The 27,389-nt window shown below is 42.4% G+C and overlaps 2 protein-coding genes across 5 annotated transcripts in view; both read right to left on the bottom strand.

Annotated features, from left to right (window-relative positions):
• Positions 1–3,257: 3,257 nt before the first annotated feature.
• On the bottom strand, positions 3,258–15,702 carry pdzph1 (PDZ and pleckstrin homology domains 1). Its single transcript, XM_087175716.1, has 13 exons — positions 15,525–15,702; positions 14,585–14,668; positions 10,136–12,277; positions 9,877–10,035; positions 9,255–9,416; positions 8,727–8,828; positions 7,248–7,358; positions 6,876–7,054; positions 6,634–6,791; positions 5,758–5,800; positions 5,358–5,544; positions 4,855–4,990; positions 3,258–4,145 (listed from the first exon to the last, which is right to left on the bottom strand). Exons 2-13 carry the CDS (start codon positions 14,643–14,645, stop codon positions 4,046–4,048), a joined length of 3,540 nt encoding a protein of 1,179 aa, XP_087031842.1. The 5' UTR covers positions 14,646–14,668; positions 15,525–15,702; the 3' UTR covers positions 3,258–4,045.
• A 1,986-nt stretch (positions 15,703–17,688) lies between these two features.
• Positions 17,689–27,389, bottom strand: part of pam (peptidylglycine alpha-amidating monooxygenase) — a 34,974-nt gene continuing 25,273 nt past the window's right edge. For 2 of the 4 annotated variants that reach the window (XM_023412637.2, XM_087175715.1), the window contains 8 exons: positions 27,080–27,290; positions 25,083–25,286; positions 24,243–24,355; positions 23,675–23,771; positions 23,440–23,490; positions 23,000–23,257; positions 22,282–22,341; positions 17,689–21,626 (listed from right to left, as the gene is read on the bottom strand). In XM_023412637.2, coding sequence (XP_023268405.1) covers positions 21,448–21,626; positions 22,282–22,341; positions 23,000–23,257; positions 23,440–23,490; positions 23,675–23,771; positions 24,243–24,355; positions 25,083–25,286; positions 27,080–27,290 — 1,173 coding nt within the window. In that variant the 3' untranslated portion in view covers positions 17,689–21,447. Of the gene's footprint in view, positions 21,627–22,281; positions 22,342–22,999; positions 23,258–23,439; positions 23,491–23,674; positions 23,772–24,242; positions 24,359–25,082; positions 25,287–27,079; positions 27,291–27,389 lie in introns of all 4 variants that reach the window. The other 2 variants (XM_023412635.2, XM_023412638.2) reach the window with 1 other exon arrangement.

Raw genomic sequence — 27,389 nt, 5'->3', positions numbered from 1 at the left:
TCACAGTATAGTAAGGCATAAAAATGCCAAAAAAATATATATATTGTAGTAGAGCATAAAAATGGCAAAAAACGTCATAGTATAGTATGGCGTAAAATTTCAAAAAACGTCATAGTATAGTCAGGCAAACAAATGCCAAAAAAAGTCATATTATAGTAGAGCATAAAAATGCCAAAAAACTTCATTGTGTACTATTGCGTGAACATGTCAAAAAACGTCATAGTATAGTACGCCATAAAATTTAAAAAAACGTCATAGTATAGTAAGGCATAAAAATGTCAAAAGACGTCATAATATTGTAAGGCACAAAACATCATAGTATACTAAGGCATAAAAATACCAAAAAACATCAACATATAGTATGGCGAGAAGAGTGGCATTTAATTTAAAAAAAAGTCACAGTATAGAAAGGCATAAAAATGTCAAAAAATGTCATACTACAGTATGGCATAAAACCTCATAAAAACATCATAGTATATAAAGGCATAGAAGTACATAAAAACGAAAATAAATCATGTACTCATCCCGGCAGTAGCCCCCGTGGCACTCAAAATTTCCCTGGAATTTTTTAGTAAGTAATATCATCCAAGAGGGAGTGATGATGATGATGTTGTACTGAATAGCAGCACGGCTGTGATTCAGTTGTAGGTATGAGCCCGCTACGCCATCCCAAATAGTTCTGCAACTGGACTGGTACTGGACTGTTGCTAAGCAACACATAAACATTTCCCTGATCCGATGATGTCATATGATCACACATGGAGGGGTGTGCTGAAGTATCCAGTCTTCTTCCCTTCATCTTCTTCTGACGACCTTCTCATACACAATTCAATTCAAATGTTATTTCTGGAAATATTTTTCATCTTTGTTTATTACAATCTAAAACAGATAACGATTGTTAATGTAACACTGATTAATGGTTAATAGAATACCTGTGAAGCGGAGTGATACATGTAGTTAAAAGTCCCAGTGCTGTATATCAGCACTCATGGAATGTCTCTCATCCAATCAATTTACTTGGTCAGAATTAACTGTTGTATAATCTGAGTTCACCTGTCCTCACTGTTACAGCAGACTGTGGCAACACTCACAGGATGTGACAAATACAGCTTATATCCTAAAGTGTTGCTGAAGCTTCACATATCAGACAGGTAGGTTTTTAAGTTTTCATTTAAAACAAGAACAAAAGAAAAAACAAAAAGTGGATAAAAGTGTCTGCATGCTACATGAATGAATGTCAGTGTAAGTTTAAAGGTTCATGGTTTCCTCTTACCTGCAGACGGACACAGACACAGACACATTAGTATTCATACTACAGTTTACTCTGATCCCTATAGTAAATGTTACATGGACTGCACTTACAGAGCTTTTCTCGGCTTATCTACTGCACAAAGAGATTTATAATGGAAGCCACATTCACCCATTCACACATTCATTCATACAGCAGTTTTCCCTGTACATTTAGAGCTTTCTAAGATACACATACATCGGGGGCAATCTGGATCCAGTATTTTTCCCAAGGACACTTCAGACTGCAGACTGGAGGAGCCGAGAGTCAAACCGCTGACCTGGGACATCACGCTTTACCTCCTGAGCCACAGTGGCCCCCTATGGTCTTTGTGCATGTATCTGTCCATGTATAAACCTGCCTGTAAAGGACAGGTCAGTGCTGGACAGAGGACAGCGCCGGGGCTCTATCACCACTGAGCCCCAGAATAAGCGGCAGAGCCCCCTCCACCAACCCACCAGTCTAAAAGGAACCAACCAATCCTCCAACCTAAATAACCATATAGGTCGTTTTTTTCAACCCTCTGATACGACCAGAGGAGTGTTTCCTGAAGTAGCAGCCCTGATGGCAGGCGTACCAGACCTCTGTTGTCATGGTTGCCATTATAAACATGTGACTGTACCGAAAGCGGACTACACATCGTGGCTGGGGTTACTATAATAACGGTCATGACTTGGTGAGGTTTAGACACTAAAACTACTTGGTTAAAGATTGTGATTTGGGTTAAAATACCACCTCAACATTAGACAATATTGTCATGGTTACAACAATAACAATATGGTTAACTTTGTAATAGAAACAACATAAACAGCTGGTTTCACATGGATATCGAACATCTCCTGTGTCATATTCATCCATCCACCACAGCCTCCTCCTGACGAGGACTTTGTCACCACACTTTTCCCTTTGCTCCTGTCATCATTACTACCACCACTAGATGTCGCCTAGCAACAAAACATAACTATGGGTCATAATAACGTGCTGCACAGACGACCTATGGGCTGGTTTTTGGCAGAAGGACAGTCTCTAAAGGACACACAGACAACACATTGGAGGATACATTTAATGCCCAAAAAATGCCTCAGCAGGATTTCACCATCAGTTCAAAACTTAACACGGTAAACTGCTGTCATTCCATGTCATAGTGTTTTGGAAACCTTAAATGATGCTGAACTACTTTAGAATTACTAGTTTGGGAGGGATGCAAAAACAGCTCCTAGCAACTGAAACAACCCAATCAGTGCGGAAATTCAGTGGTGTTTGGCAACGCTGCGCCAGTTGGCAACAGAGAAAAGCCGATCTATCCACCAAACAATAAATACGCTCTGACCCGACATCACAGGACAATTCATATGAATTCTTTCTACAACTACAGAGAAATGAAGCAGCTTCATGGTCGGTCAGCCTGCTGTGATTGACCGGTGCCACAGATGGAAGCATGTAAAAACTATTACACCACCGCAGGATGAGGAGATAGTTGTAAACATGAAAACAAAATCACACCATCAACACACAGGTTGTATTGATGCTGCCTGTACAGCTGTAGACGTTGTTGTACAGTGTCCAGGATCAACACACGAGTCGTGGATCTTCATGGAGAGTGACCTGATCAGCTGTTTGAAAGGATCATATTCAGCCAGGACCACAGCTGCATTACAACAGGTACAGCTACAACAGGCTGTGGCTAATAGGCGGTTTAGTTAGGTCGTCTAGGACAGGTTCGGTTTTTTTATCCATTGAGAGAAATGAATGTAAGTTTTTATAGTAAAATTAAATTCTCCCGGGTCGACACAAATCTGATCATACAGATGCATTTTGGACAATGCACTACTTTTGTTCATGCGTTGTCACCGCCACAGATGGTCTTTCATCAACCAATCGCTGTGGTTCCCGCAAGCGAACTCGTCCATGAGAATTGACGTCAGCCATAGCAATGGAGTCTCTGTTTTAAATCAACCTCGACAAAATGTGACTTTTAACTTTATATTTTTTATTGAGTGTTATTTTGCTCATAAATGCCTCTGAGGTATTTTTGTGTTTATTTGCTCTGTTCACAGTTCCAGGAAACAAAGAGTCATTATAGTGAAGAATTCATTTGGCTAAAACATTCATTACTATCTGTTTTACTGTGCATTAAAGCAGTATCAAAAGCACAAGAGCACATTTATACTCTAATAATGAGTTTACAGTGAAGCAGAAAAACACAGTCATACAGGGCAGTATAAAACTGGAAACTCCTGACACAGCGTGTTTGAGGCGCTTTAAGATGACATCACAAACAGTCCATAACCTTCTGACTGCTGAAGTAAAGTGCTATAGGTGCTGCTGACAGAGAGTGTGAAGGATAATTTCACTGAGAAAAACTACAGTGAAAAGAAGAAGACACAGTGGTTAGACTATTTCTATCTATGGATCCCTGGGTCAAAGGTGTTTAATGACAGGTGGATATAAAATGAAATCTGAGAAAAGGGATGAAACTGAAACACCTATCAGGAAAACTAACAGGGAACTGAAAGAAGATCTTAGATTTAAAAAGGAGGGACACTGAAGTGTAAAATATAAAGTATTGTTTTATTATAATCTCTCATATTTGCTTTATTTGCAGAGATGCTGGACTCTAAGCTGTGTATACATGAAGAGGCAGAGAGTGATTGACTCTGTCTATGAGAATTTTCCTGAGTGACATGATCCTCCACAGCAAAGAACAAAGTACAGTAATCTGTGAGGAGGATGTGGTCCTCGTGGTCAGACTGGGTCTCACATTCTGGTCTCTTCTGGGTGATGGTTCATGTATTCCCGAAGGGCCTGATGCAGAGGCAGCCACTTCTTTATGGAAGCTTTGATGGCTACAATCCATCTGTGAAGAACATCAGAGACATTAACATCTGTCCTCAGCTGATGATCATGTAACAGAACCGGAGCCAGTACTGTTAAAATGTTCTGTACTGATGCTGGAGGAGAACCATTACCAAGTGGAGAACTTTGTCTAATGAAATATAAATCTAACATTTAATCAGGACCTGATCAAAGAAAGAGTCAGATATTTTTAACATTCACTCTCGTCTTCACAGCTGTCCAGTATGATATCCAGACCAGAACTTAATGTCACATGTTGAGATGTCATTTCCATTGTTTTCATAAACATTGATCATACTTTTGTTTCCAGAGTCTGTTTTGTAGTTATGATTGGACCAGGTCTAATTTTAGTATCTGTCTGATCTGTCTAGTATCTCTCTTGTGTATGGTCAATGTGGGAAATTGAAGATGTGGTTGAAAACTGTTGCGGAAGTGCTGTAAACATCATCTTGTCATATCATCATTCAGTCTAGTGTCAGCTGGTTTCAGTCTAGTGTCAGCTGGTCTCAGTCTAGTATCAGCTGATTTCAGCCTAGTATCAGCTGTCAGTCTAGTATCAGCTGATTTCAGCCTAGTATCAGCTGGTCTCAGTCTAGTGTCAGCTGGTTTCAGTCTAGTGTCAGCTGGTCTCAGTCTAGTGTCAGCTGGTTTCAGTGGTATCAGCTCTTTTCAGCTGGTTTCAGCCCGGTTTGCAAGCTATAACAGCTCACCGCTTGTTCTCGTTAGGATTTTCAGCACAGAGGTAGAAGGTCTTGAACTCGTCAGACGGAGGTTTCAGCTCGATGGTGGACTTCTTGAATCCGTAGGGCTGCTCTCGAACCATGTAGCCCTGAAGGTAGATCCCACCTGAGGACACAGATGATGATGTGACCTGATCAATACACAACTCTTTGTTTCAGCTGTTATTTCATCAACCTCGTCATAATGGAAGTTCAGTGAGGACCCGACTGACAGAAAATAATGGTCAAAAAAGAAATGGGTGGAAAGAGAACAACATTGGTGTGATAGAGGTGTATAGCTGGCGGACTCTGTAACATTAAGACCTGTCTACATTGAACACACCACAAATAAACAAGATGAGATTGTTGCATCTCTGCAGGAGATTAAACAGGAAAAAGAAGAGAATAATACAACAAATACATTTAAACAATACTGTACTAACTAGGTGTCACATTATCACCTATATGTTAAAGTTTTTTTAAGTTTTTCATACCATGAGCGTGAGTGGCCCGGATACCACTGTACAGGTAGAGGCAGCCGTCCTTCAGGATGCAGTAGTGCTGGACCCATATGTCCTTGTTCTTGTCTATTTTATGAAGCAGTCCAAGACACTCGGGGCTTTTCACAGCCAGCGGGGGCAGGTTGGAGTTGTGTCTGGTGACATCCACCCACACGTGGTTCTACAACATAGGCATTAATGGAGGAGATTAGTGCTTGCCTGAGAGCTAAGTATGACGGGGCTAAGTATGATGGGTAATGAGCCGGTGTGAGCAGCAGCCTGACACATTCATTCTAATCCACCTGAGATAAATACCACCATCACAACAACAACAGTTGTTTTAACATTTCACCACACTGAAGCCCATTTGATTCATGACACATTTAGATGTTACCTGTGCAAAAGGGTGAATAGCTGTCTCCATGGCCTCCAGCCACCTGAAATCATAAAGACGGAGCTGAAACATGAACCTAACAAACAATTCTGAACCAAGTCACTGTTGAAGGCACAGGCAAAGACGTGCACCTTCATGCACCTTCAGGTTTGTCACAACTCTTAATTAAAAACAGCAGCTTTTGCAAGTCAACCAAACATTATTTAAACAGTATTTACAGATGATTTTCAGATTTACAACATTTCTATTCAGCTTTTTGTGAAAATTTAAATACACATAAAAACAGAGCTGTAACTAACAATTATTTTCATTATCGCCCAGTCTGCTGATCACGTGTGGTGTTTCCATAAACTTACATATATACTGTAACTTAAATCTATATTCTTACCATATTTGGTTACAACATATTATACCATATAAAAATGAATCATAGATATTTTTTAATATATGTACATATACATATTTTACTATAGATGTTTCATATATGTTATAAGCTTATATCTCCATGTATCCTGAGGATGTATATATGTGATTATAAAATATCGCCTTATAGGTGAATATATGGCAACATCACTCTTGATACAGAGAGATACATATGTCATATATTACATCTCTCTATAGGAAGTTAATCAATGAATGTCATAAAAAGTGAAAAATTGTTGTTTTGTGTGACCAACAGTGAAAATTAGTTAGTTAGTGTCATGTATGACAAAGAAAAGTATCAAATCCTCACATCTGAGAAACTGGAACCATTACCAGCGCCTTAAAAATGACTACAACAATGATTGGATTATCTCTATACATATCATATAGATAGATCTATAGATTGATCTCTAAAACTGTATTAGGTGTAGAAGGGTCTTATATGGACTCCACCTCTTCATTTCCTGGTTGGACGTGGCACAGAAGAAGTAGACTCGGCTTCCAGACTGAGGCCGACACTTGAACACAAACGGTTTCCCCAGAGACACGTCCTGCCCCACCTCAGCCCCCTCCAGCTTCACTGCTGACAGGGCCTGTCTCTTCCCTTCATCCTGTGACGGACATGAGGGAAAGTCAGAACGTTTGCGTGCTCTCAGAAACCAGAGTACGTGGTAGATGGGGCGGCAGGCACTCACCCGTTTGTGTCTGTAGTAGTACAGACAGCAGTCGTGTGTGAGCACAAACCACCTCTTCCTCCAACCTTTAATCAGACCAGACTGGGTGCGCTTATGAAGGTAACCTCGACATGCTGGGCGGGGGGTGTTAGGACCACAGGCAATGTCTGACCCGATGGTGAGTGTCAGAATATCTGGACCTAAAACATCAACAACATCAAATGAATTACTACTTTTATTTACTTAATATTCTCTGCTGATGAAAGGTCATAGAGCTGTCACCTCACACTCTGCTGTGTGTGTGTGACTCTGCTCTCTCAGCGCTGAAACACTGTCTGCATTAAACTACAGTATCTGTGCTGTGTAAGTATCACCCTGATGGAAACAGCGTACCCTGTCTGGCCAGATCAGCGGCCTCAGAGTGAGGGATGCTGGTGACGTCGGTTCCGTTGACAGCGAGGACGTAATCTCCCACCATAAGCCCCGCCTCCTCAGCGGCCCCGTCTGAAAACACAGAGAAACATTAAACTCACAGAGAGAGCACAGAGACTTTCACTGACAACGACAAATGGCAGCAGCTAAACAAACAGACAGCTTAGAGAACAGTCTTTGCTGGTTGCCTGGCAACGTCACCATGACAAGACTCAAGGAAGTCACAGCATATGACCAGAGGTGAACCTGAATCTCCACACTGACCCCTGCTGCGAATGTGATCCGTCTACATGTGTCAGCCATGTGACCGCAACCTGTCTAAGGTGTATCCTGCTCTTTCCTAGTGCATGCTGGGATAGCCTCTCGTGACCTCCAACAGCATCAGTTGGATGAAATGACTGTTTGGGGTTTTTTACTGCCACACACCTGCCCGCAGGTAACTGCATGACATCACTGTATCAATAACCCTTGCTCTGTGGCACATTTCAGACTGCTGTTTGTTGGTCCAGTCCTCATGTGGCTCACAGATTAGTCCGATGCAAGTAAGAAAAAACATAAAGACTGACTCATTTAAACCAAAAACATTAGACACCTTACCCACAGGCTAACACAGGCCTAAGACCAATGTTACCATGGTAACAATCAATGACACCTGCGCTGACCAGTAGAAACAAACAGGAAAATGTGGCTCATAATTTGTGGTTTGCGGACATTGTTATGGAGAGAGAAGCCATTTTTTTCCAAATCAGATTTTTCTTTTTACTGTTTCCCTCTTAAAGTAAAATGTCCTTGTAACTGTAGAATTCTTCCTAAAGACAAATATGTTGTGCTGGGATAAATGGAGCTCAGCGGTTCCTCGGTCAGCCATATTTTTTATTTTGAATAAAGTCTTTATTTACCCAGAATTCATTGTATCACAGTCCGGCTTAAGAAAGTCAAGAACTAAACTGATTTGTGCAACAGATGAATATAGACGTCTATCTAAAGTCTGCAACCATTAAAAAGTCATTCGAGACTCTTAGAGGAGCTGTTTCAGTGGAGCACATTTTATAGAAGCTGGACTGAAAATGATCAAACAGCCTGTGCAATTCCAGTATTTGGACAAGTTGCTTTTCAACTGTCTTTTCTATAATTTTGGAGAAGAAAGGCAGTTTGGAAATAGGCCTGTAATTGAACTGAATTGTAACTGAAGAATGATGAGTTGGTGTTGATCTTACAGACTGATGCAGTCATGTGAATGCAGACTGGGGCAGGTTGATCCTGACTGATTGTTCTATGTACAGCAGTAGTGAGAACCACAGGGTTTTTTTCCAGGGACAATTTCAAATCAAATTTGCCACATTTTTTTTTAAAGTAATGTAACCTGAATATACCACCTCAGAAAAACTAAAGCTCTCAGTTCAGAAACAAAACTGGATGAGACAGCAGGGCTTCACTTACTTGTGTCGACCTCTGTAACCACAATGGGTTTAGAGAACTGTATCCGAAAGCCCCAGGGGTACTCTCCAGTGCCTTTGCTGATCCTGACAGTCCTCTCACGAACTGTGAGAGGAGACAGTGTTAGTCAGTGTAGAACTGATCAATAGAACAGCGGTTATCAGAGTTTTTCACTTCTAGGACCCTAAACTGATTCAAATTAAACCACAGGCCCTCATCTGATGTTTTATTACAAAAAGTGTTTAAACCAAAATAGTCAAACGTCCTGTCATTGTGTTACTTATGGATGGAATTATAGTGAAAATAAATGATTCCCCTTTTTGCTGGGGACCACCAGGAACCCCCTGAAGGACACAGGAGGGTCCCTGGGGGCCCTATTGGCCTATTCCAGGATACAGTACTGCCTCTGCTTGGTGTTTGAAGCACTCCTTTAAGCAAGTGTCAGTTTTCCATTGAACCATCGAATGAATGCAATTTCAATTAAATGAATGTTTCCAGATAAATTGAATAAAGTGTATTTTCTTTTCTTACTTGAGACGGCTCGTGTCCTGCTGTTGAGGTTGGGGGTAATGGCCCCTGAGCCTTCATCGTCTCCTTGGTAAATCCATGCTGAAGAGTGGAACGTCTCCATGTAAAAGCCTCTGTCCTCATTGTCTCGAATCGTCATGTCCATGGAGCGAGTGTCCTCTGACACTGGAACACAGAAACACACATATGCATGATGCAGTGCAATAGATATGAACAGGATCTGACACTGGAACTCTGATTCACACTGAACCTGTTTGCAACTACTGTGCACATGTAAACAAGATCAGGTCAGAACCTGGTCTATGGCTGGACCAAAAACTGTGGAACCACTGTAAACAACTACTATCAATGGAAAGTAGCTAAAGCTGTCGATCGCTAAATATTGCTAGATGATGGTAATAATCTCATTAGCATATTCAAGACAACATGGCATTGTATTATCATCCAGTATAAGCTGGTTTCAGTCTAGTGTCAGCTGGTTTCAGTCTAGTGTCAGCTGGTTTCAGTCTCGTGTCAGCTGGTTTCAGTCTAGTCTCAGCTGGTTTCATACAGTAAAACAATACTCCGTTGCAGATAATCAATGACCTCTTGTGTGAATGAGTGGTACGCATCAGAGATACTCAACCTGATTCCTCAGTGATGTCACTGGTGATAGAGCTTCCTCCAGCTGAGCTCCACTGTTTGCTCTCTTTGAAGAGTTTCCGTCTCTTGGCCCAGTGGTCTGAGCTGCTCTCCTGGTCTTTGTGGGCCACTGGCTTCAGGTGCTCTTTGGTCTCTATGGAACCTGGAAGTGATTAGTCAGCATTCACACCTGGTGAGTTTCATGTAAATATTTTCCTGAAATCAGCTGATCATGACATATTTGAAGGCATTACTGTGACTACCTCTGGAGACCGTTTGTTTACTGCGCTGCTCTTTAACGTGGACTTCTGTGTCTCCTGGGCAGGAAGCAGAGACTGCAGGTTCCTCTGTAGTCTTCCTTCCTGGGTCCAGATGCAGATCACTGGACGCTGTGTTGGTATTTTCTGTTTGTTCACTCAATGGTTTGGACTCAGTCTCCTCTGTCACCTCATGGGTGTTTAATGAGTCTTTGTCTAGTGCAGGGGAAATGCAGGAGTCTCTCACAGGGCCTGCAAGAGGTTTTTCCAAACCACCACCCAGAGAGGATCTGGAGTCCATCTGCAGGAACCTTTGCTCCAGTGCACCAACAGTGATTGTCATGACTGAGGACTTGTTGTGTTTGTGTGGGTTTGAATCGTCCACCTTGTTGTGCAGTAGCAGGACCGGACTGCTCTGCAGGACCATCTCCTCTGAGCCGCTGCAGGATGGAGGGATGACCTGGATAGACAGAGCTCTTTGGCTCAGTTTCTCTTTGAGGGGCTCCGGACTGTGATACTCCACTTCCCCCATCTCCTGGTCGAAGCCACTGTCTGCGACTTCACTCTGATCTACTTTATATTCACAGTCATCAGTGTCCAGACTCTCCACATCTCTACCAACACTCTGCTTGAAATCCTGGTGTCTGAGATCTTCACCGTGGTTTCTGATGCTGCTCCGTTTCTGACCGTGTTCATTGACAGTAAACACATCATCAGGATTATATTCAAAGCTGCTCATACAGAACGGACTGAGCGATGATGCCCTCCCATCAAGGCTGTTTGGGACATCCAGGTTAGAGCTCCCCTTAGTCTGTGGGAACCTGTCATTGGCCTGCTCGATCCTACTCGGCCTCTCAGATTGGGGAGAAAGTGAGCACATGACCATAGAGGAGAAAGACTCGCTGTAGGGTAGCAGCAGATCCTCTTGCATCAGTCCCAGACCTTCTGACATCCTAGGAAATGTCTGGCGTCTCTTCTTTGGTAGTGGACACGCTTTGTGTTCCACGATGGCGATGCTGTTGTTCCTGATCCAGGACTTTCTCTTCTGACAGCTGATGAACTCCTTGGTGAAGCTGGACCTGTTGGTGGACAGGGAGGGTCTCATGAACATGGAATCGTAGTTATCAGATTCTGATAAGTGATCAAAAGATGGAGCCTCTGCCTCTGCAGAGTAAGGACATCCAGGTTCTTCTTTACAGGTGAAGTTGGGCGCTGTGTGAAGTTCCCCTGACTGTCCATGAGCAGGACCACAGGAACCGATCCTGCAGGACGCCAGGTCAAAGGTCAGGTCCTCTAAAGTGTTACACCTGATGTCTGCAAACTCCTGTGGAGGAGGAACGTCCCAGAATTGATCAGTGCTGAAGCTTTTGTGAAACTGTTTCCTATTCTCCTGAGCTCTGATGTTGAACAGTGGTAGTGCGTTTGAAGGACGGTGTGTAGAGTCTGTAGATATCAGTTGTCTGTGATCACTGCAGCACCAACAGTAGTTTGGATTCTGCCATGTTCTTGTTGGACTGACTGAAGCACTGTGTCCCTCTGTGCTGCCAAAAGTAAAAGTGTAGTTAATGTTGTGATCCTCGCTGTGATTGGTCAGGTGTTGAGGTGACTCGTTGTTTGGGATCCAGGTCCTCTCACACCTGCTCTCAAAAACTGTCTTAGCACTGTCCCCCTTTTCATTCATGAAGACTAACGTGGTCTTAATGCCAGAAGAGTTTGGCTGCAGAACTTCCTGGATTTCGAGTTTGACGTTGGACCCGGAGCAGTTGATCTTCATGATGTTAGTGACCGGTGCTGCTTGGCCGGTCTGGTTTTCAGATAAGGGTTCATGCAGCTGCTGGAACAGGATCTTTGGGGATGAATCCTCCACGTCATTGACGGACACCGATGTCACTATCTTCACACCTTTCTCCTTGTCCTCTGTGGTTTTAGTGTAAATGCTTCTTTGGTTTGGAAACAAATTCAGGTGATTATCTTGTTTGAATCTTTTCTCTTTGGGTGGAGAGCTGTTGTTTTTCTCCTCGTCCTCAGATCCCGACAGAGCGTTCTCCTTCGTCTGAGAGTCGGCTTCACCCTTTTCAACGACGTCATCTTTGTAGCAGACGCTGTTACTGTGGTTCTGCTTGTGAAAGATGAACGGTGACACACTCTCTGAAAGAAACAGACAGCACACAGCACGTTAAAAATGTTAAAATCATGAAAACAAGTGGAGAGCAGTAAACACAACACTGCAGCAAACAGACATTAACACATGATTAGATGTGACAGGACTCAGGACAACATAAGATGATGATCAACACTTTTAAATAGATTTTACAGATTACTACATACATCCATGATGTAACATGAACATAAACCATGAGAGAACATTTTACCCATATCACCTGTTCATAATCTATATCTACACTTCAAAGATGTAAAAGAAACAAGCCCATAGGTCGTCTGTGCAGCAGGTTATTATGACCCATAGTTCCTTTTTGTTGCTAGGTGACATCTAGTGGTTGTATTAATTATGACAGGAGCAAAGGGAAAAGTGCGTTGACGAAGTATAAAGAGAGACAAAGTCATTGTCAAGAGGAAGTGGTGGTGGATGGATGGGTCAAAAAAACAGGAATATGACACCAATATACCAACTATTGTAACCATGACGACAAAGATCATGTAATGTTGATGAAGTACTTATTATAAACCAAATCAAGATATTTTCCTAAACCTAACCTAAACCTAACCAAGCCATGAGCGTTATTATAGTAACCATGGCGATGAAGGTAGGTACACCGCTATCGGTATAGTCTGCGTATTTATCATTGTAACCATGACAACCGAGTTTGAATAAAAAACGCCTGTATGTTTGTTCCTGTGCATGAAACATTGAGAAATAGATGAAACACACAGCCTTCCTGTTACAGGGCGACCTGATGTGCATCAGATTAAACATGTGGCTCCTCATTCAGGGAGACCACAGCATTAACACAGCGACAGAGCTGACACAGAGGACCTGAGGGTCAGCTTGACTCAAGTTAGGCAGTTTGTTCTGTGACATCTGAACACATCTAAAAGATGAAGATGCTCAAAGGAGTGAAGAAGCTCCTGTCATAGAGAGCAGTGAGAGGTGATGAGCTGTACGAACAGGGACAGTGAAGTTACAGATTGTTGTGGTTGAAGTTGTGTGAAGAATGAATCCAGCTACTGTCTCATCTCTGCTTCTGGTTCATCTCTGTGTGAAGGAAGTGTGATGAATGGAAAGTTAAAATAAACTAGCTGAGAGGTCAGGGCGCATATCACATAAGCACAAATCCACCTGGACTCTTTGCTGCATGTCTATCTCTGCTCTCTGTGTCTCTCACTGTCCTCTCTGATGGAGACATAACAATGCCCCCAAAATAACTCTGAAGACAATAAACTAGAATAACATTCACATTCACGTCTCCCAAGAGCACATGCTGCATGTTTTTGGATGCAGTGTCTGATGACTTTGACCTTTTCTGCATCACAATGAAACATCAGTGACGGTCAGTGTTGGCCAATCAAATACTTACAAATGCAATCCTATCTGGATTTGACTGTGGCACGCTTCATGTGAGGTGACAAAAAAAGCCTCTTGCACCATTCAAATTAAAGCATAATTAGAAAGACAGTAATATGAATAGAACTTTTTCATTTTAGCAACACCAAATTTGGTATACAGGGGACAAAAACACAAATGTCTATTATAAATGAGAAAGAGCAGCTAAAATATCGTCACAAAAGGCGCCACAATTGCTAAAAATGTGTACCTCAAAATCTGGTGGACAGATTTCCACCAAATTTGGTAGACATGTTCTGGGGGCAAATATTAAAGTATAAATCTTAAGTGGTATATTGATTGATGAAAATGGGCGGGGCCAGAGATGCTAGAATTGGCATCATAACTAGAAATTATGTGTAAATGCTTCACAGAAAATATGATCTCAGTCAGCCCGATGGTGGCGCCAAAAGTACGTAGCATCTGTGGTGACAGACGACACTGATGGACTTTTAGCCAATTTGCATAATTGGCTAAAACTCGGCCTCTTCTCTCTGTTGAGCTCACAGGGCTTAGAACCTACAAATTGCTATTAATTTATATTATATATTAGCTATTAATTCTCATTTTATTTCATTAAGTGAAATTGAAGAATGTTAAATTGTTGGTGGTGATCTGTCGGTTGCTGGAGTAAAGGAATGTGAACACAGACTGGGGGCAGCATGGCCTCTGTGATGTGGACAGGTTGAGCACATGCTCTGTGGCAGCAGTGATCAGCCTAATAAAACATAGTCTATAAAACCCAGGCCCATCACTGTCCCTCTACTGGTCTGAAGCCGTCCAGGTCTTGGCAAACTGCGTGCAGGTGTGGGAAAAATGTGACTCAGCTAAGCACAGGATTAACCTCGCTGCACCCTCCCCTCCACCCCCCTCCACCCAAAGCTGCGACTCACGTTTGCTGCTGCTGGAGCTCTTCCTCCTCTTGCTGTTCCTCCTCCTCCCCCTCTTACTCATTCTTCAGCACAGACTCACATCAACTGCAGGAGACATCAAAATACAGAGGATTCACCTTTAAACACTTGAACTGGATGTTTCACATGCTAACCTCACATCTGTCAGAGTGAATCTCATGTGGCCTCGTTTGCACTGAACTATGGGAAACACTTCATATGGAAGCAAACCTGTTGTTCTCTGTGTGGAGGGAAGGAACATGAGGAAGACAAACACTGGGCTTCAGATAAACTGGAAGTGAGTGTCAGCTTGTTTGGCAGAAATCTTTGCTCTGTGCATTCTGGGATATCTTACTTTACATGGAGGTGGAAACATCCCAGATACGTCAATACAACAGCAGCATCAATACTACAGCCACTACTAGTAATAATGATAATGGTTATAATAATGATTAAATGCTGAATCAGCTCCACAGCTCTGATCTGAAGGAATATCACAGGTGTTTAAAGGTACATGACTGTGTGACCACGCCCATCAAACACCTGAACCTGCACCTGTACCTGCACCTGCACCTGCACCTGCTGCTGCCAACAGACTGAACCGATCCCTGATTAAGCTGCTGGTCAAAAGTAAAGGATTCATTCAATCTGAATGAACTCTGGCTATAAATAGATAAACCTGGAAACAACTTAATGTCTAATAATTACAACGTTTACATGAATATATTTTAATGAGAAACACGAGAAAACAGATGATTTCCACATGACAAGCACAGACATTCAGTCTTAATACAAAACTGACAGAGAAGCTGCAGAGATGCTTTCAGAAGAATAAAGAAATTACTGTCATTTAACTACTTGTTAAAAAGCTTTGATTTCTGGGGTCACATGACCTGGTGAATTAGAGTTTACCTTCAGAAACACAAATAAACAGCTGACTTACCTTTGGTGTCTGATAAGTCCTGATATCAAAGCTGGAAGAGTCAGATCTGAGAAAGACCTGCGGACTGTATGTCTCTGTATGTCTCTGTGTCTTTGTCTCTGTATGTCTCTGTGTCTTTGTCTCTGTATGTCTCTGTGTCTTTGTCTCTGTATGTCTCTGTGTCTTTGTCTCTGTATGTCTCTGTGTCTTTGTCTCTGTATGTCTCTGTGTCTTTGTCTCTGTATGTCTCTGTGTCTTTGTCTCTGTATGTCTCTGTGTCTTTGTCTCTGTATGTCTCTGTGTCTTTGTATGTCTGTATGTCTCTGTATGTCTCTGTATGTCTGTGTATGTGTCTGTGTGTCTCTGTATGTCTGTGTATGTGTCTGTGTGTCTCTGTATGTGTCTGTGTGTCTGTATGAGTCTGTATCTGTGTCTGAGAGCAGCTGCTGCGTTTCCTCACTGTCCACATCGTCTGCTCCACTTCTTATTGTTTCTATTCTCAACGTAAAGCAGCTTATTGGACCTAATCCCATGAGCCACTGGTGATGTCAGCTTGAAGCTCGTCTGCTTATTCACTGGTGAATGAGACGACTGAGATAAAACCAGATCCTGGAGCCGTTTCAACAGGGTCCTGCAGGTTTACATGCTAAATGACTGCACTTATACAGAGCTGTTATCAAAAGGCCCTGGAGGAGTGGCAGATTGCAGCCAATTACCTCCTGAACAGAGAGATTGATACACTGCAGTTTTATTTTTACTTGAACTGACATGGTTGTACTTCTGATACTAAAATATGTGTGAAATATGTATATGTGTGTGTGTGTGTGTATATATATATATATATACACAAACACACATATATACATTTTTACACTTTTACATTTTAACATCTAAATGTTATTTTCACACAGTCTTTAGATCTGCACCTGACACAGCAGCTCCACATTACTGTCTCAATACATTATCTCATCACTTATATCAGACTGTGTTGTCTTGCTGTGCTCCCCGATCTCAGAATTAGAGGTCAAAACTATTAGAATATTAAACCATGGTTTTCCTTCAAAATTCCGCAACACGGTTCAAAGAAAATCCATCACATAAAGGAGGTAAAGATGACACCTCCATCAAGCCTCCATCGTCATCAGTGACAAATCCATCACTTCCATCATATATTAGACGCACAGTCAATAACTTCTGCCTCTAGGGGTCTCAATCGAAACAATAAGACAAGACAGCGTTGGATGACGTCATGAAATAGTGTGGGATCATGGGAGTTGTTGTTTTCACCACCATCACCGTAAGCTCCTCCCGGTTTGGATTCCTTCAGTGTCATCGGTTCAGGAAATCAAACAGACCTGGTGATTCTAACCATTAAAAACACTGAATGAAGCAGTTTGACATTTAAAGTCAGAGTTTGAGCGACGCTGTACGGAGGACAGAGACTCAGGGAAGAGCTGGAGCTGAGATCGATGCTAACCTTTGTTCTGATTGTTTCTCTGATAACTTATGAATCAGACTGGTTCAAACATAGAGCTGAAAACCCCCAAGGTGTAAAAAGTGTATTTGGCTGAAAATTAGATAAAAGCACATTGAGGATATGATGTCATTGACAGAAGACCAAATGACTTTACAGCAGAAATAAACATGTTCACAGCCTGGTACAAAAACAGTTTTGGTCTCTAGAGCTAATTTCCTCCTTCATGACAACTGTTCTGGGGAGAATCTTTATATAACACACCCATTTACATTTTATTGTGGATTAAAGTTCTGCATAATTTAGGGAATGGCCGCTTTGAGTGACTGGTGGGTAGTTCACTAGCTAATTAGCCAGGAAATGAATTACCTTTGGGTTAGCTTTCTAACAGTGCTAACGGGAGCTATACTTGTCACAGTCTGGCATCATGCACCTCGATGAAGTCTCAGCTCCACACACGCCTCACCTCTTTGTCCATCTTTGGATTGGCTGGAAGTTAGGCGGAGCCAGACACCGCCAAGGTGGTGACAGAGGAGCAGCTTCAAGAACTGCTCTTCAGAAACCTGCGGATGACGTTACGGAGACTACGTCCATCTTTATTTACAGTTTATGGTCTGAAGAAGCATACTGGTTGATGTTACCAGATGTCTTAAGAAAAATCATCAGTCATCCAACCTCTGGTCTGACACAACAACCTCTGGGACACTCTGATGCTTTGCAGACACTTTATTACACAAATAACATAGTTACTGAAAATAGTACTCTTGCAGCAAAACCAGTGTGTTACAATAAATATCAGATAGCCCACAAGTGACTGCAACATCAGGAATGCATTTCTCTGGCATGCTGTTGAGGAAATCATTCATTCAAACTTTATGGCAAACTGACGGATGAAGGATGAAAAGAGCTGGGAATGAAGGAGTGAGCAGATGAAATGAAACCTGAGAATACAGACTGAAACTGAATGTTCTGAATGGACAAACAACACATCTGTGTTTCTCTGTGTGTGACTGTTTATGAGGCGTGTGCTGGGAATTAGCTTCTATTGATGGTTATATTAGTTGTTGCATTGTTATTCGGGCGACTCGTGTTTGTTGACACCAGATTTCACTGAATAACTTACTTTGATATTTCCAACCATATTCTCAGTTTTCCATTCGTTCTACTCATAAATGAGTCATTTATACAATCACAAATGATCGATTATTCATTTATCATTTGAAGTTAAGTCTGAAGCAGTGGACAGAAAAGGAGAGCGTGAACTGAGGAATGTTAGATTCTGGTGGAAACTATTCAGACTGAACTGAATAATGACAATATAGATTTTTGTTATCTAGATAAATGGTAAAGAATCCTAATCCTAGCCCTTTTATACTGTGCAAGTCCTGACATTGAGTCTAATCCTACATCATTACTGTCCTACATGATACAGTCACTGCAGCGTAAATCAATAAATGAGCCCAGTGGAATGTTTTCATTAAACTGGATTCTGCTGTGGATCCATTCAAAATATGAAGACAAACATTTAAAGGACAATTCCAGCTGTTTAGGCTCTGGGGAATATATGTGGGTATTTATAAATGTTTTCTGAAATTTCATAGATGAGCTGATTGATCAAGTGATCAAGAAACCAGCTGCCAGATTAATCAATAATGGGATAATTGGTAGTTGCAGACCTGTAATGTTAGGTGATGCAGTGCAGACCAAGTATCAGCCTCTGGGGCTGAAAAATGAAGTCAACACTGGAGAACCAAAGACTGCAGTTCCTCTAATGACCACTAGAGTCTGGCTCCAACAGTGAGTCAATCCCCATAGATGTTTAAATGTCCAACTTTACAGCAGAAATAAACGTGTTTACAGCCTGGTACAGAAACTGTTTTATTAAGCCTTAAAGTTATGTAGAATTGAGGGCGTGGCCTCTTTGAGTGTCTTTGAGTATATGCTTGCCATAATCCAGCATACACCAAAGTCTCTGCTCCACACATGCCCCTCCTCTTTGCCCAATTTAGGATTAGCTGGGAGTTAGGGGCGGAGTCAGTCACTGCCAAGATGGTGACGGTGGAGCAGCTCACTCTGAGCTTCAAAATTGCTCTTTAGGAACTTGTGGGGGACATCACAGAGGCTACGTCCATATTTATTTACAATCTATGGTGCTGACTTTTCATTCCGCTTTAAACTTCAATGTTCATTACTGTTAATTATATGACTAAAGGACAGCATGTGTTTCAAATGGAGAGCAGAAATATAAAGTACAGTACGTTCTGTAGGAGCTAAAACAGACGGACTGCTCCTTTAAGTCACATGTCAGATGTTCATTTCTCAGTTCACGCTGTTTCTTCAGTTGTAGTTTGATTATCAACAGTGACAGTGCTAAGACTTGGCTGTTAACAATGTTTGATTGGCACCGCACACACAATCACAATCTCTCTCACACACACACACGCGCACACACACGCGCACACACATGCGCACACACACACACACACACACTTTTGTCTTTGTGAGGACACTCATTGACATAGTGCATTCCATAGCCCCTTACCCCGGTCTAAACCTGATTCAAACCTGAAGACTGGACAGCGTCCTCACTGGTTCAGGTCTACGACTCAAAGTGGTCCTCACAGCGACAGAATTACAAGTCCACACACACACAAACATAAATATAGACATATATCTATTAATATCTTGAATGGAAGAGAGATCAGTGTAGTAGAAGCTCTACTAGCAGCAGCAGCAGCTGTTTTCATCCCGTGATACATGTTGTAATGGCAGGTGCTGAAGAAAGGCAGAATACACACATGAAAAGGCACAAAATTACAATGAAATGTCACCGATGTAAAACATGAGCAGTTCAGCTTCAGTTACGTTGTGAACAGCTTCACTACATGGAAGAGATTCATGCAGGGAGGGATGCATTTCTCCGGGTAAACTCAGCTGTATATTCATCAGTGCTGTTAAACTGTGTGTTTGTAAAATCATCATAAAATATCAAACTTCTGTAACTGATTCTGCTCAACTGAGTCTCACTCACATGTTTACATGTCATTAAAACACAAGTCCAGACTCAGACACAGAGCAATAAAATAAACAGTAGACTACTAAACAGGTGACAACAGCAGTTTCCTGTTTTTCCTCAGGGCCCTGTTTTAATGGAGCAAACAGTGTGACCAGCACAGAGGCCGTGGCCCTAATAAACACAGAGCAGAACCAGAGACGTGAGGGCGTCTCCACCTGCTGCTCTCGTTCATGGATGTGCAGCAGCTCCAAGTGTAGAAGAGCTGATGGAGGTGAACAGAGATCAGAGGAGGTGTTGCCTCATAAATACACTAAATAATATAATAACTACTGTCTCATGTGTGGTCACATCATATCATATGAAATGACACTTAAACTAAAAACCTGGAGAGGAGCTGATGCACAGATTCATGAGCTGCTGACATCTGACCAGTGTGATGTAGGTGGAGGTGAGTGGTTTGTTCCGTAGCAGCCTGTAATCAAGGTAAACACAGTGAATGGCCAGGTGTGATGGCACCATGCTCTGGTTTGGCACAGTCAGAGGCTGCAGGGGTTTAATGGTTTAATGAAGCTGCTCTTAAACTCATCAACATGCACCAATGAAGAGTGTTTCATTAAAACATTCTCTCCAAGCGTTTAGTTAGCTCCTGTTGACAAACTCTACAAACTGACAGCAGTGTGACGTTGCTCCAGAGATGTGGTTCTGAGACAAGAACTCAGCTCTGAAGACCCAACTTCTCCCAAAATACCAGGGTTTCTCTTTGTGAGCCCACCTGTGTGTACCCCTCTCTCACCAATGTCACGGTCAGGAAGCTGTCAGTGTGCTGGTCACAGCTCCACCATGAAAACAGAACCCTTAATGCTTTCAAACAGGTCACTGTCAGTGTGAATGAATGAAGACGTGAACTGACCATGAAACACATTTCAGTCGTAGAAATTCTCCTTCTAAAAAAGTCATTCAGTGAAGTTTGGTACATTTCCTCATGAATTCAAAATAAAAGTCCAGTCACCAGCTCAGACGTGTTTTCACCTGTTTCCATAAAAAAAAAAAAAAAAAACTCATTTCAGGAATTTAGACAAAGTTCCTGAAACAAGGGAAACTCCAGGATAAACTGATCTGAGCCCATCAGCAGGTTCTTCTTCTCTTTTAAGGCTAAATCTTTGTCCCTGTGGATTGTGCTGATCATAATTATAATAATTCCACTAATGCTGTTTGATTTGGGGAAACAAATCTTTGACACTCTTATGTGTGAATGTGTCACCGAGGCTGTATCAAGACCTCGGCTAAATTAAATAAAGATTAAATAAACCGCCTAAATTATACCAAATTATTTTATATACAGTATATATTTAAATATATAAACAATAAGATTGGCAGCTAACACAACAGTTACACACTTGATGAATAACATACATCTTGGCAATGTAAGCAGAAGGTGGCTGGGCCCAGAGCGTCTAGGAGGAGGACTGAGGAGGCGGCAGAGCAGAGTACTCCTCGTTCTCAGAGTCACTGCTGTCCTCGTCGTTCCTCTCTTGGTCGCTGCCTTCGGTGCTCAGCTGGTCGAAACCCTGACGACTGTAACCCTTATGGGACGCAAAGAAGTTCCCCAGATTCAGAGTGCCCACCGCTTTACCTGAGCAGAGGAGGAAGCAACACGTCACCGACAGACCGATGTATCCTTCTCAACAAGGACTCAAGAATACATACCTTCAATTCATAAGTTTTTCTTAACTAAAGGTACATTAGTATTATAAGAAAAATATACTTAGAGTATTAAAAGTTTTTTAAGCTGTCAGGAGTGACAGTTTCAGCAAATATGACAAAAAGTGTTTCCTCTGAACCTTTCAAGGATGGGATTGGGGCCGAAAAATAGGTCTGAGACCAGTTATCCCTAGTTTCAGATCGCAGAGTGAATCATGTTACGAGCTTCACCGGCTGTCAAAGAAATGGAAATGTTCATGTAACTCAAATGTGTGAGCACAGTAGCTGAGAAAATCTATTTGGTAGTTATCAGTGGATGTTGTACTAACAGGTGTAGCCTGCTAGATGACTGCACAAGCACAGGCTGTTCTTGTTCAGAGCTACTCTCTGTCTGTCTGCATGTACTGTCAATGTTCAGTAACACTGATGTCATCCTGTGAAATTCAGATCCACTGGTGTGTAGAGAAACCATGTTTGTTTGGAGATTGAGGTCATAGATTACTACATAGTACAGGTCAGAGAACCGGTTACCTGCACAAGTGAAAATACAATGGGTAAAAATTATCTTAATGTCAGAAATGACTTACCTCGTATTTTTCCCAAGATCCCTCCCACAGAACTGGGTTCAGTTTTCACCTCACATCGGTCTGAAAATATACAATATTCAGAATATTTAGCTGAACACTGACCAGCTGTTAGAAAAGACCACAGAGCAGAGTGAACTGGTTTCAGGGTTCATTCCTATTTTCAGGAAAAGCTTTGTATTTAGAGTAAAAGCTAAAAGGTAAACATGTTTTACATTAATGCCTATGCTTCATTGTATCATCTGATCTGTGTAAGAAAGATGCGAACACACTCTCTATCGGCTTCCTTTATGTCGTTGATCTTGGTGTTGTGTCTCCCCTCCCTCCCTCTCTCCCTTTCCTTTTCTTTCCCTGCTCTTTCTCTTCTTTTTCCTGCTCTGAACAAATATCTTCTAACTCAAGAGCTTCCTCAATCGTAGAGCTATAAAAGCTTTAGAAATGTTTCTCTCCAAGTCCAATTGTTACGGCTCCTCTGTCACATAAACTCGTCCTGATTGGTCCTGTAGACTAAAACTGTGCAGGTCATATCCTCAGATACCACTTACTATCAAAACTGATTTACAAGCACCAAACGCACACTGAGGAGCGCTTCTTGAATAACTTCATTGTTTGGGGACAAAATCCACTGATTTATATATAAAACGTGTCCTGCCATATGGAGGTCTGTGGCCTGGTCTATTGACGGACCCTCTTCACTACAGCATCTAACCGTCATACATACTGTTCCTCCTCCAGCAGATGAAGACTCCTATGGAGATGACCAGCACCAGAGGGATGAGCAGCAGTGTGGTGATGATGGCTGGAAGTACACCACCCCCTCTGTTGGACTTCACTGCACTCTTCTTCTTCTCGTCCTCATCCTCCTCTCTCTGTTTCTGTGGTTGAGGCGGTTGAGCCACAGCTTGCTTCTCTTGGACGGCTGCGGTCTTCGACATGTTGTGTTCAGGCCTCAGCTTCGTTTGGATGATCGTCTCCATTTCTACACAGAGAGAAATTTTTTATCAGGGTGACGAGCCTCTGATGTAATGGCCTGTACGTTAAACATTGTGTGCATGTGTTTTGATGTGTCTCATATTCCACTGTTGTGTGTGTGTGTTTCTTTGTCAGCAGGAAGTACATATACTAACATGATGAACACAGTCTGAAACTCTGAACACTCACCTTCAAGCTCTTGAACCTCGATTCCCGCTTTCTTTACAGAACGATGAGACTCTGGAAAATTAAGAAGGAAAAAAATTATAATTGTGGTGGTGGACAGAGTTTAATAAAACTCTTATACACAAGTTAAATTACAGGAAGGCAGTTAAACTTCTGCAAACACTGAAGAAAACAGTGGATCTGTTTGACCTCACGCACACACACAAGTTAAGACGGAGAACGTCCGGTCTGATCTTACTCTCAGTGGTGAACTTGAAGACTGATTTACTGCCTGCATCTCCGACAAACACGCTGCCATCCCTGGTTTCCACGATGTCATGAGGCATTTTAAACTCCTGCAGATGAAGGAAAACACAGATTAAAGGCCGGTGTCATCGCAGTCCAGTTCATGTAGAGGTCCGGAGCAAGACAAACCAACTTACTGTAACCAGGTTAACTCTGACCTGTGTTTGCATCAGCAGTCTCTAATTCATATAGTAGATACATGTAATTAATCTGCTTTAGGTTTTCTGGATCACACAGACTGGAACACTGAAACCAAACCTGGACAGGTACGTCTCACCTGCTACTCAGGTAACAGAATGAGAGTCACAAAGGTTTCTGTGAGTTGTGGACGACCACCAGAGACAGGATGTAATAACTGGACATCTGTCACATGTACGTGAAGGAGGTCGAGACCTCGTACCAACAACTACGTCAAAACAGCCGCAAAGATGATGAATGAGTGTTTAATCATACACAGCCTACACCACAGAATATATAGGACTGAATGAGTGAGGTGTGTGTGTGTGTGTGTGTGTGTTTACCTTCTTGTTTGGGCTGAACGTATCCAAAATGTCCTTTGTTGAGTAATTTATAACAAACCCTCTGAGTGGAGCTGAGTGATACGGAGATTCTCCATTTACTGCAAAGATCAAGCCTTCTATACACACACACACACACACACACACACACACACACACACACACACACACACACACACACACACACACAGTGTTAAAGGAGCATTTCTAGCTAATATCTCCTGACTTTTATCCCTGCGTATCGATCACATCAGCATCTTTAGATGTGTTCGACTTTATGTGACGATGCGCAGCGCCGACTTGACGTGATGCTGGACTTATTAACACATTGCATGCTGGTTGGAAATTTTGTCAGGCTTTTGCTGGCGCTGTGCAGCGTCACCATGTCACATGACATTAAAACCTTGCGGGAAGCAAGGTGCCTTCAGTGTTCAGGCGGCTGCAGTTGCAGCACAACTTTTCAACTCCTGGCAACATGGTGGCCCTTGTTTTCTATTCTCACTCATACAGAAATGTAATATTTAACATATATGTCCCTGTATTAAGAGTGATGTTGCCATATATGTCACCTATAAGAGGATATTATCACACTGATACATCCTCTGGATAAAAGGAGATATTAGTTCATAACATAGATGAAATAGCTGTAGTAAAATTTGTACATCTACATTCATTAAAAATGTCTATTATACATTTTTATATGATGTTATCAATATATATTTTATTTATTTATGCAAGTTTATTAAAAAGATATACATATAAATGTTTTTCCTATGAATTTCTCATTCACTGTAATGTCCACTTGTTCCATGAAGGTCCTGCCCAGCTCAGTCCTTCACTCACCTCCAGCAGGGCTGTAGGTGATGGCAAACACCTCCCCTCCAAACTCCTCCTTCTTTATTTCCTTGACGAACTCTCCGGTCTCAGCGATGAAGCACTGGATACGTCCGTTCTCCCTGTCGGCTACACACACCTCCCGTCTGTCAGGGAGGAACACCAGGCTGTGGGGGACCTGGAACGGCACCCGCCTCCTCCTGTCTGACGAGCCTGCAGCCAGAGACATGAGACCAGAGAGCTGAGGGTGTGTCCAGCGGTGTGTAAACCTACTGAAATATATAAATATATATACACATAGTACAACAGAAGCTTACGGTGTCATGTTATGTAAGAAGCTGAACCAGTTTTTCAGATTCACAGCTAAAGAAGGTCAAATTAAATTCAAACAGGACGACTCAAACTAAACATCTCACTGCTCGGTCAGGATTTCATCAGTCGGATTCACCAAACTCTCTCTAACCCTGTGTAAGGTTTCCTGTTTTGCTCCATTTGTGGGAAAGTTTTAATCACTATATGAGCTGAGTCCCATTTCAGGGGCTTCATCCTGCAGACCACGTCCCCGTGGTGCCACTACTCTGTCCAATTTCAAAGGCTCCTTCAAATGCGTCCTTATTTTATTAGACAGCAAAGGCTCCAACATGTGGATCCTTCAGGGTCCAATCAATCCCAAGATTCATTGTGTGCTGGTAATGTAATATCCAGCACACAATGGTAATCAAATATTTTGGCAGCAAACAACACTGACAGAGAGCCTGAGGGTTACACTGTTAAATGTAAGTTCTGGGTTTCAGCTCAGTTCAACAGCTAACGGTACAGCTGTTAAAACCAAGGGCCTTAAAACCTCAAGTTTCTGTGGAAAAAATTTTGTGTCGTCAATGTTGCTAGGCGACAGGAGCTGCGCTCTCTGATGCAATGGTAAGGGCGGGAACAGCTGTTGACGAAGAACCCCACCTTCGTAGGCCGCGTCCTCCTAAGGATGTGGCCCCTAAATTGGGACACAGCTGTTGTTTCCCAGGAGCAAAACTAAAACCATCCATCACAGAGCTGTGACATCTGGAAGGACAGGGGAACACAGGTGATGGAGGCTGTTCACCTGGACAGAGATCTGCATAAAGACCATGAGACAGCTGCTGGACTGACAACGTTTTCTAACAACTAACAAACTGCAGAAAGTGTCACGGTTAAACAGTCATGACGAAGAAACGAAAGGAACAAAACAAATAAACAACAAAACAAACAAAAAAATCATCAGCGCTCTCAGTGAATCAGCCGCCATGATGACTCATCATCATAATGATCTGGTGCAGCTGCAGGTATTCTGACCTAAAAATGTAATTATTCCACATTCATTCACATTAAAGTTCTATGTTTATGAAACTGTAGAGAAACGTAGCGTCTATATGACTTGGACCACTGTTACTGTCAGTTGTCAGAATGTTAAATTCATTCTGATTTTAAGACCCAAGCCGCTGCGGTGAGTAGTGAGCCCAAAGGTGCGCTCCTGTTCATGTTCCCCTGAGTCAGTGTGTCTGTTACATTCACTGACTCATTAGTGGGTGTGTTAAAAACAGATGCAGAAAGAGGAAAAGTGGACATAAACACAGAAATAACACCTGTAACACAACAGAAGAAATTTGGGTCATTTACATTTGAGGGAGGTGAAACTGTGAATGTTCATTCTGTTTACACACGACTGAACCAGGAGCCTTGGTCTGACAAGACCTGCTTTAACACATGCAGGTGTGTGTGTACGGGCTTGTTTTACTATATTCATGGGTTCCAAAAACCGGGAGCCCACTTTACTTATGGGGTCCACCAGCTTGGTGGGGACCAAAATGCTGGAGCCCATAAGTGTAAATGTCCATTTGAGATGTGGTTTAAGGGTTAGGTCGGGGTCAGGTTTTCAGTTGTGATGGGTAAGAGGCTGAAGATTGCATTATGTCAATAACTGGTCCCCAAAAACATACTAAAACAAAAAGGTGTGTGAGGAGTCTGGTTCCTACCTGCTCCCCACTCAGACAGGTACTGGCCCTCAGCAGAGAACCTGAGGATCCTGGCGTTGCAGTATCCGTCAGACACAAATATGTCTCCGGTCTCTGGGTCCACGGCCACGTCAGTGGGCTGGCAGAAGTGTCTACTGTCACTTCCTGGTGTGAAGGCCTCTCCCAGAGCCAGCAGGGTACTGTCTCTACCATCGTTGCTCACCTTTAACACCTGGTGAGAGCACAGAGGGGGAGGGGCTCTTCACTGGTCCTGTTCAAACCTGAGTCTGTTCTGAATACTGAAGCATTAGAACTGACTGACAAATGATTA

The sequence above is a fragment of the Seriola lalandi genome, unplaced genomic scaffold (assembly GCF_002814215.2).
Source record: "Seriola lalandi dorsalis isolate HSWRI2012SDOR001 ecotype SW California unplaced genomic scaffold, Sedor1 jcf7180002054484, whole genome shotgun sequence".
In the NCBI taxonomy this organism is placed as follows: Eukaryota; Metazoa; Chordata; class Actinopteri; order Carangiformes; family Carangidae; genus Seriola; species Seriola lalandi.
Note: the sequence above shows the minus strand (reverse complement) of the source record. Positions and strands in the feature narration are given on the sequence as shown.

Excerpts from the sequence above, each read along its gene's own strand:
- pdzph1 (XM_087175716.1), bottom strand. The coding sequence starts at position 14,645 with ATGAGTAAGAGGGGGAGGAGGAGGAACAGCAAGAGGAGGAAGAGCTCC. Across the intron at positions 9,417-9,876 it reads TGACATCACTGAGGAATCAG|TGTCAGAGGACACTCGCTCC; the intron begins GTTGAGTATCTC and ends TCTGTGTTCCAG. Across the intron at positions 7,359-8,726 it reads GGTTACAGAGGTCGACACAA|ACGGGGCCGCTGAGGAGGCG; the intron begins GTAAGTGAAGCC and ends CTGTGTTTTCAG.